The 9,949-nt window shown below is 44.1% G+C and overlaps 1 protein-coding gene across 5 annotated transcripts in view; it reads left to right on the top strand.

Annotated features, from left to right (window-relative positions):
- The window catches only part of LOC143102990 (ATP-citrate synthase), a 75,686-nt gene that overhangs the window by 21,305 nt on the left and 44,432 nt on the right, over window positions 1-9,949 (top strand). For 4 of the 5 annotated variants that reach the window (XM_076266772.1, XM_076266773.1, XM_076266775.1 and 1 more), the window contains 4 exons: window positions 2,391-2,470; window positions 3,036-3,166; window positions 8,267-8,385; window positions 9,396-9,532. In XM_076266772.1, the coding sequence (XP_076122887.1) occupies window positions 2,391-2,470; window positions 3,036-3,166; window positions 8,267-8,385; window positions 9,396-9,532 (467 nt within the window). Of the gene's footprint in view, window positions 1-2,390; window positions 2,471-2,731; window positions 2,741-3,035; window positions 3,167-8,266; window positions 8,386-9,395; window positions 9,533-9,949 lie in introns of those variants that run through there. The other variant, XM_076266776.1, reaches the window with a different exon arrangement.

Here is a 9,949-nt window from a genome sequence, read left to right on the forward strand (position 1 = left end):
GAAGCATTTGTCCAATATATTTGTAGCTTTGCAGCATTGAAAAACAAACATATCCTGAAGTGCCATTGAGGTCCATTGAAGCTGCACTCCAATCTGTTTAAATGGACCATGCTACCACAGGATTATAAAGGGCAGAAATGACTACTTGACGACCTAGCCAAGTTGAACACGTTGGCCAACAATATTTATGTAGAATAAGAATTTAGTACGTTGAACTAAAGAAAATTGTAGTCTATTTGTGCATACATTATTAAAAAAAACTGTTTAGTATGATCCCGGCCATAAGTGTAGGCAGAGTGTGTGTGTGTGTGCGCGCCTTACCTGTGTGTGTGTGTGCATGTGTGTGTGCGCCTTACCTGTGTGCAGGGTTCCCATGGGTCCTTGAAATCCTTGAAAGTTTGTGATAAAAATAATTCAAGGCCCTTGAAAGTTTTTGAAAAGAGACACAAATAAATGGAGGTCCTTGAATTTATTTTTGAGGAAAAAAAATTCATACAATTACGTACAATTCCGCTTATTAAGGCGAGACACGGCAGGTGAAAACATCGTTTTTTCATGCACTGGTCAATTTCGAGATTTTGAGCTAATTTGCTACCTTAGCATGTATTCTATCACACTACTACAACAAAAAAGTCCGATTTACACATTTAGGTGTTTATTTCATTATATTGTGTCTACTCGCGCCTGTACATTTCTCCTAAATTCAGCAAAAGTTAGCATTCTAACCTTGCATGCACTCCCGCGACCGTGGTCCAAAACATAACATGTGTACTACCGTTGGAAAGCTCTGTTTTTCCTGTATCATGCTATGTGATCCATATATGGACACTTCCTTTGTATCAGCAACCAATCGCGAAAGTTCAAAGGCGAGTCTCGGCTGAGAACGGAATCTCATTGGCTGTCTTTCAAGGCTGTTTTCTCAAAATGAGTTTCCGCTCACACTCTGAGCTCAAAAACTCCACTTCAGAAGCACGTACATACACCAAACTTTCTAGACTTATGCCTAACTATATGTCGAAGATTTCTACAGAGGGGTTTGTTGATATATTATTCCTAGCCTGACTTACATGACATTTTATGCCTAAAAACATGGAAAAAAGCGATTTTTTTTTAGGGCTAGTGACATAATTTTCTGATTTACAGGATAACAAAAGTAGATATTCATAAATCCCTCTGTAAATGTTTTCCCATCTAATATCTGAACACAATGAAAACATAATTTTGAACCTGGCTGTGTCCAATGCTCAGGTTTCGTGCCTTAAAATGTATGCAAATTAGCGCATATTTAATTAGATAATGCCTAATTTGCATATGTAAACATTAAATTACAGCAAACTTGTAATACATTTTTTTTCTCATATTAATGTAAGTAATCAACTGGGGAAGTTTCATAGTGATATCTGCTTGTTAAAAATGTTACCCTATTCACCTGTAGTGTCTCGCCTTAACATGTACACGGCCAGCGTGATTTCTGCGTGTTTACCGCGTGTAGTGTTTGTTGCCCAAATATTTAATTTAACATTCTGATGAATAAACCGACAGGTTCATGGTAACGAGTTTAACTTGTTTAGGACAAGTTTATTTCAGTTCAGTTTTATGCAAAATACAAACATGAAAAATAGAATAGGCCTGTCATATGACCAAAAATAAAAGAAAACTGTGACAAGGTATCCTTGGTCTGTTGAGGTAACATGATTTAACCATGCCCGCGCTTGAAATTTATCAACACATTTACAGTAGGTCCTTGAATTTAAGGATATTGGGCCTGGAAAGTCCTTGAAAGGTCCTTGAATTTGATCTTAACCAAAGTGTGGGAACCCTGTGTGTGTGTGTGTGTGTGTGTGTGTGTGTGTGTGTCTTACCTGTGTGTAAATGGGAATTAATCAACTGCATGTGTGTGTGAATTTTTAACCTGCTGTGTGTGTGTGTGAATTTATAACCTGCTGTGTGTGAATTTATAATGTGTGTGTGTGTGTGAATTTATAACCTGTGTGAGTGAATGTGAATTTATAACATGTGTGTGGGAATTTATAACCTGTGTGTGTGAATGTGAATTTATAACGTGTGTGTGTGAATGTGAATTTATAACGTGTGTGTGAATTTATAAACTCTGTGTGTGAATGTGAATTTATAACCTGTGTGTGTGAATTTATAACCTGTGTGTGTGAATGTGAATTTATAACGTGTGTGTGTGTGAATTTATAACGTGTGAATGTGAATTTATAACGTGTGTGTGTGTGTGTGAATTTATAACCTCTGTGTGTGAATGTGAATTTATAACCTGTGTGTGTGAATTTATAACCTGTGTGTGTGAATGTGAATTTATAACGTGTGTGTGTGTGAATTTATAACGTGTGAATGTGAATTTATAACGCGTGTGTGTGTTACAGGGTTCTGGCCAACTTCATTGTGGGACTCTTCAACTTGTATGAGGATCTTTACTTCACCTACCTGGAGATCAATCCCCTAGGTATTGGGTTTGTTTATTGATTATACATATAGATCAATCCCCTAGGTATTGGGTTTGTTTATTTATTATACATATAGATCAATCCCCTAGGTATTGGGTTTGTTTATACATCATACATATAGATCAATCCCCTAGGTATTTGGTTTGTTTATAGATCATACATATAGATCAATCCCCTAGGTATTGGGTTTGTTTATTTATTATACATATAGATCAATCCCCTAGGTATTGGGTTTGTTTATTTATTATACATATAGATCAATCCCCTAGGTATTGGGTTTGTTTATTTATTATACATATAGATCAATCCCCTAGGGATTGGGTTTGTTTTATACATGACATATTTAGATCAATACAATACAATCATCAATCAATCTCTAATGTTTTTATGTGATAAATAAAGATTTTGTTATTTTATGTGAAATAAAGATTTGTTTATCCAGGTAAGTGTTTTCGTGTGTGTATTTGACCCTTAGCTGCAGAGCTTAGTTTGTGTTCTAGTTGAGATTGTGTGTGTGCCTATATTTGACCCTTGCCTGTGTGTGTGTGTGTGTGTGTGTTGCAGTGGTGACACAGGATGGTGTGTATGTTTTGGACATGGCTGCTAAGATCGATGTCACCGCTGACTTCATCTGCAAGGCCAAGTGGGGAGACGTCGACTTCCCCCCTCCCTTTGGAAGAGAGGCGTACCCAGAGGTGGGTGTGTGTGTGTGTGTGTGGCGTACCCAGAGGTGGGTGTGTGTGTGTGTGTGTGTGGCGTTCCCAGAGGTGGGTGTGTGTGTGTGTGTGGCGTTCCCAGAGGTGGGTGTGTGTGTGTGTGTGTGTGTGAGTGTGTGTGTGTGTGTGTGTGTGGCGTTCCCAGAGGTGGGTGTGTGTGTGTGTGTGTGTGGCGTTCCCAGAGGTGGGTGTGTGTGTGTGTGTGTGTGGCGTTCCCAGAGGTGGGTGTGTGTGAGTGTGTGTGTGTGTGTGTGTGTGTGTGGCGTTCCCAGAGGTGGGTGTGTGTGTGTGTGTGTGTGTGGCGTTCCCAGAGGTGGGTGTGTGTGTGTGTGTGTGTGAGTGTGTGTGTGTGTGTGTGTGTGTGTGGCGTTCCCAGAGGTGTGTGAGTGTGTGTGTGTGTGTGTGTGGCGTACCCAGAGGTGTGTGTGTGTGTGTGTGGCGTTCCCAGAGGTGGGTGTGTGTGTGTGTGTGTGTGTGTGACGTTCCCAGAGGTGGGTGTGTGTGTGTTGTGTACCCAGAGGTGTGTGTGTGTGTGTGTGTGTGGGGCGTACCTAGAGGTGTGTGTGTGTGTGTGTGTGTGGTGTACGGTGTACCCAGAGGTCGGTGTGTGTGTGTGTGTGTGTGTGTGTGTGTGTGTGTGGTGTACCCAGAGGTCGGTGTGTGTGTGTGTGTGTGTGGCGTACCCAGAGGTGTGTGTGTGTGTGTGTGTGTGGTGTACCCAGAGGTCGGTGTGTGTGTGTGTGTGTGGTGTACCCAGAGGTCGGTGTGTGTGTGTGTGGTGTACCCAGAGGTGTGTGTGTGTGTGTGTGTGTGGTGTACCCAGAGGTGTGTGTGTGGTGTACCCAGGTGTGTGTGTGTGTGTGTGTGTGTGTGTGTGTGTGTGTGTGTGGTGTACCCAGAGGTGTGTGTGTGTGTGTGTGTGTGGCGTACCCAGAGGTGTGTGTGTGTGTGTGTGTGTGTGTGGTGTACCCAGAGGTCGGTGTGTGTGTGTGTGTGTGGTGTACCCAGAGGTCGGTGTGTGTGTGTGTGGTGTACCCAGAGGTGTGTGTGTGTGTGTGTGGTGTACCCAGAGGTGTGTGTGTGGTGTACCCAGAGGTGTGTGTGTGTGTGTGTGTGTGTGTGTGTGTGTGGTGTACCCAGAGGTGTGTGTGTGTGTGTGTGGCGTACCCAGAGGTGTGTGTGTGGTGTACCCAGAGGTGGCTTTTCTGGTGCTGTAAAGGTTGGGAACACAGTTGAAGGTCTCGGGCTGATAGAACACATGTCAGTTTGCAGGGGATCTGCTGATGGTATTGGGCTGATAAAAAGCTGCCTGGTCTCTGCATACTTGCAGGGAGTGACATATGCTGGGGTGGAGATGGTGCTGGGTGCTCAGGGGAGTTGGGGTGGAGATGGTGCTGGGTGCTCAGGGGAGTTGGGGTGGAGATGGTGATGGGTACTAGATGGGGTAGAGATGGTGCTGGGTGCTCAGGGGAGTTGGGGTGGAGATGGTGATGGGGTGGAGATGGTGCTGGGTGCTCAGGGGAGTTGGGGTGGAGATGGTGATGGGGTGGAGATGGTGATGGGGTGGAGATGGTGATGGGGTGGAGATGGTGATTGGGTGGAGATGGTGATAGGTACTAGTTGGGGTGGAGATGGTGATGGGTACTAGTTGGGGTGGAGATGGTGATGGGTACTAGTTGGGGTGGGGAGTTGCTTCCACATGTTCATTTGACTGCTGAGGTAGTTCGTTTTCCACCTTCATTCCAGCAGTGTCCATGTTGTTGTTGTCAGACACTGGTATGTCAGCATGACTCCTGACACGTAACTAATCTCCTGATGGACTCCTAACAGCATAACTAATCTCCTGATGTCAGACACTGGTATGTCAGCATGACTCCTGACACGTAAATAATCTCCTGATGGACTCCTAACAGCATAACTAATCTCCTGATGTCAGACACTGGTATGTCAGCATGACTCCTAACAGCATAACTAATCTCCTGATGTCAGACACTGGTATGTCAGCATGACTCCTGACACGTAACTAATCTCCTGATGGACTCCTAACAGCATAACTAATCTTCTGATGTCAGACACTGGTATGTCAGCATGACTCCTGACACGTAACTAATCTCCTGATGGACTCCTAACAGCATAACTAATCTCCTGATGTCAATCACTGGTATGTCAGCATGACTCCTGACACGTAACTAATCTCCTGATGGACTCCTAACAGCATAACTAATCTCCTGATGTCAGACACTGGAATGTCAGCATGACTCCTGACACGTAACTAATCTCCTGATGGCGTCTCCGCAGCCTTGGCAGGTGATCTAGATTTCTGCAGCACTCCAACATAGCTTAGCTCCTCATGCTCATTTGTTCCAGTGGACGTGGCACTGTTGAGCGTGTGTGTGTGTGTGTGTATGGCTGGGCATTGTTGAGCTTGCTGTTTATGTTCCTCCAAGGTCTTTATCTCAGTGGGGGCTGCCGGGTGATTATCAGTGGGCCCTACAGCAGGGGGTTCGGCATGACCGTTTGAGCTTGTGCAGAGCGTTTTGGTTTAGCCCAGTTGTTGATGTCGTGCGTATGTGTGTGCGTGCATGCGTGTGTGTGTGTGTGGGGGGGGGTCGGCATGACTTTTTCAGCTTGTGCAGAGCGTTTTGGTTTAGCCAAGTTGTTGATGGTGTGTGTGCGTGTGCATGCGTGTGTGTGTGTGTGGGGGGGGTGTTCGGCATGACCGTTTCAGCTTGTGCAGACGTCTGTACGTCTACTAAGCGCTTATCAGAGGGTCGGCAGAAAAAATACTTGGTGGTGCAGAGAGAGGCGATAGTTTTCAGCCCAATCCAACTGAGTTCTGTGCTGCTTGGTCTGATATATTCTCTGAGGCATAAAAAAAAAAAAGGTTTGGTTCCTGTTGGTTGTCAGTTGAGGTCATGGGTCGGTAGGGATTTTTTTTTTTTTTCCTCCCCAGTGGCAGTAAGGGATAGGTAGAAAATCAGTCCCTCCAGAATTTCACGAGGTTTTTTGAGACTGTTTCGACCTAAAATGCCTGGATGGAAGTTGCGGTGTTTTTAGCTGTTTCTTGTGAAAATTGCAAAAATAGTTGCGATTTTTTTTTATTTTTTTTATTTTATTTTTTTTATTTATTTATTTATTTTTTAAATTTAGGGCAATTAAGGTTAGTAAGACCAAAATCACACTGATAATCTTGATGCTTATTAAAGGATAATCAAAGGTAAACAGTAAGGATTACAGAAAATCAATGCTTTGACTGAGGTAATTCACAAAGCAGTATAACCTTTCATAGAACTGTCCAAAAAAGACAGTCACCTAAAGAGATGGCATCATGTCATATGTTTCAATACATTCATATATTTTGTAATTCATATTAAGTTCATATCTTTTTAATAATTCATAGTCTGTGGCCTGCATAATTACTAATAGCCAAGTAAGTATCTAGTAATTTCATATTGATTTAAACTATTTGACTACACTTCTGTTTAATGTCATTACATTGGTGGTGTACGTCTAATTGACTGCCTGCCCCTTTAAGGACGTGCGAGTAGCCTAATTACATTTCTGAGTGGATTGGAAGGCTTGCATCTCACTGTTCGGCTACGAGTGTAAATCTCTTTTTGCATAGTGCATTACGATATGTGGATGCAATTGGGAAGGTCTTCTATGTCATTAGTTAAAATAAATGTTAAGAAAAACAACTCGAATGAAATCATTCTTGGATCATAGAAGAGGTAAATGTCTTGCAATTTTATTAATTTTCTATGATTTTAGTAGCACTACTCAAACTAAGCCCACAAGCTAGCAAACATGACATAAGCTAAAAGGACATATCCAGGTAAAAGTTTGCCAATGGGTTGCATAGCCTACTCAAATGTCAGTAAACCAAGTAGGCCTTAATTAACTTACTTTCATAGCCTAGGTAGGTTAGCAACACCAGGTTGAGAGATGCAAGTAAGCAGATCATTAACGTTAGCCTTCTATTTATTGTCATCAAAACTGCAGAGGAACGAACACGTTAGGGCAGTCTTTGGTGTCATATGCAGAAGGTGCAGAAGTAAGTGTGCCATCTGGCTCAATATTCTGTGCGAGGGACTGTTGTGGTAGGTGAAATTTCACGGTGAAACTACGATGATTGGTCAAATTTGCGAAAAAGTTGCGGTGTTCGGACAAAATTGCGAGTGCCTTGGTAAGTGACGAAAACAATCGTCTTCGTGAACAGCTGAGCATAGGCGATAAGAGAATACGCTCATCCCTATACATAACGCAAGGGGTAATTAATGTAATTATAGTTCGCCTTTTATTTGTGGATTTATGTAATGTAGCCTAGACTATTTAGTGTTATTTCTTCCCCAGGCTCATAAAATAAATTTGGGTCGCACATAAATTGACAGGGTCGGTCGGAAACCGGAACCCAAGAATTTTTTTTTTTATGCCCGATTACAGAAACATTGTCAATAAAGTTCATTCCACCTGAAAAGCATGTTTTTGCAAGCCAGGTGTTTAAACTGAAAAGTCTGGTAAATAAAAAGCTTCCCTCTGCTGGGAGTGGACGACTGATGAAAATGTGTATTCCAGGCTCATATAGGGGTGTGGTTGTGTGTGTGTGTGTGTATGGGGGGGGGGGGGCATACCCAAATGTGTGAGTGTGAGGCGTACCCAGAGGGGTGTTTGTGTGTGTGTGTGTATGGGGGGGGGGGGCATCCCCAAATGTGTGAGTGTGAGGCGTACCCAGAGGGGTGTTTGTGTGTGTGTGTGTGTGTGTGTGTGTGTGTGTGTGTGTGTGTGTGTGTGTGTGTGAGGCGTACCATAATGTGTTTGTGTTACTAAACTGACACCTTGATAAGATGTAAAGAAGAAGGTGTGTATTAACCTCACAGAACCTGGCTCTCATGGTGTCAAACAAGCAACCCGCTCCACCATTATAGATGCAACACACACATACACACTGGCCTACGCTGATGGGGGGTGTGTGTGTGTGTCTCTGCTTGCAGGAGGCCTACATTGCTGATGGAGTGTGTCTCTGCTTGCAGGAGGCCTACATTGCTGATGGTGTGTGTGCGTATGTGTCTCTGCTTGCAGGAGGCCTACATTGCTGATTTGGACGCTAAGAGTGGTGCCAGTCTGAAGCTCACCATCCTCAACCCCCGAGGACGCATCTGGACCATGGTGGCAGGAGGAGGAGCCTCTGTAGTGTACAGGTGTGTGCATGTGTGTGTGTGCGTGCAAGAGGGGGTAAAATCTGACTGACTGTGCGTATGAGTGTGATGGAGAGTAACACCTTGGTTGTGGAGGTGCAGCTTGGTTGAAAATGTCATCATAATAAGTATTTTTTAGGGTTGCAAAGATTCACCGATACTTATCAGTAAATGTTTTGATCGTTAAAGATGCTAAGGTGAACTCCTGGAACGGTTTAAATGTGCTATGAACCGGTCGATGTACTATGAACCGGTCGATGTACTATGAACCGGTCGATGTACTATGAATCCGTCGATGTGCTATAAACCGGTCGATTTTAAAATGAAAAAAAACGGTCTAAAGCTGCAGCGGAAGACCTAACGTTGCAATTTATGTTGCTTCCAAAATCATAAGACCAGCCCTGATTCACTAACACATCACCAGAGCGTCTAGCCTGATGCGCTAACACACATCACCAGAGCGTCTAGCCTGATGCGCTAACACATATCACCAGAGCGTCTAGCCTGATGCGCTAACACATCACCAGAGCGTCTAGCCTGATGCGCTAACACATCACCAGAGCGTCTAGCATGATGCGCTAACACATCACCAGAGCGTCTAGCCTGATGCGCTAACACACATCACCAAGGCGTCTAGCCTGATGCGCTAACACATCAACATAGCGTCTAGCCTGATGCGCTAACACACATCACCAGAGCGTCTAGCCTGATTTAGTAACACATCAACAGAGCGTCTAGCCTGATGCGCTAACACATCAACAGAGCGTCTAGCCTGATTTAGTAACACATCAACAGAGCATCTTGCCTTCTCCAACGAGGGTAAGTAACATCACTGCTACAGGCAACAAACTAGTTGTCGAGTTTAGTGAAAAGCAGAATGGACTAATAACGTGTGTGGGATGTTAACGTGTGTGTTATGTCATATAAGTCGTAAACCATACACACCCCTTGTTGCTAACACGGATGTGGAACGAATGAAATTGCTTTAAAATAGTGTGTGTGTGTGTTTTCAGTGACACTATCTGTGACCTGGGAGGCGTGGATGAGTTGGCCAACTACGGCGAGTATTCCGGAGCGCCCAGCGAACAGCAGACCTACGACTACGCCAAGACCATCCTCTCCCTCATGACCCGAGAGAAGCACAAGGAAGGTGTGTGTGTAACGGAGGCCAACTGAGCTAGCGTGCTAGTTGCCCATGTAAATCCTCACAGCCCTAACCTTAAGAACGCTTCTAACCGCTGAGTTGGGAGCCTGGGCTTTTAGCTCAGTGGTTAGAGCGCTCGACTCCTATGCCGGTGTGTGTTGAGGTGGCGGGTTCGAGGGCCATGAGTGGTGGACGAATTACGACCTTTGTTACATGTGCACGTGCGTGCATGCAGAAATAGTGCAAGTCATTCACGAGTCTCTAAACTACATGCCTGGCCGCTTATTCACAGTTTAATTGTCCATGCTTGAGGAAGCCTGGGGCTTGTTGCACAAAACACCTTAAGATTTTCCATAAATTCTGATTTAAGGTTGCCTTAAAATAGCCCCACATCATCACATACCCTTCACCATACCTAGAGAT

The sequence above is a fragment of the Alosa pseudoharengus genome, unplaced genomic scaffold, assembly GCF_046254945.1.
Source record: "Alosa pseudoharengus isolate Yale_2024_CS ecotype anadromous, Long Island Sound unplaced genomic scaffold, YU_APseudo_1.1 YU_APseudo_1.1_scf_4, whole genome shotgun sequence".
Lineage (NCBI taxonomy): Eukaryota > Metazoa > Chordata > Actinopteri > Clupeiformes > Clupeidae > Alosa > Alosa pseudoharengus.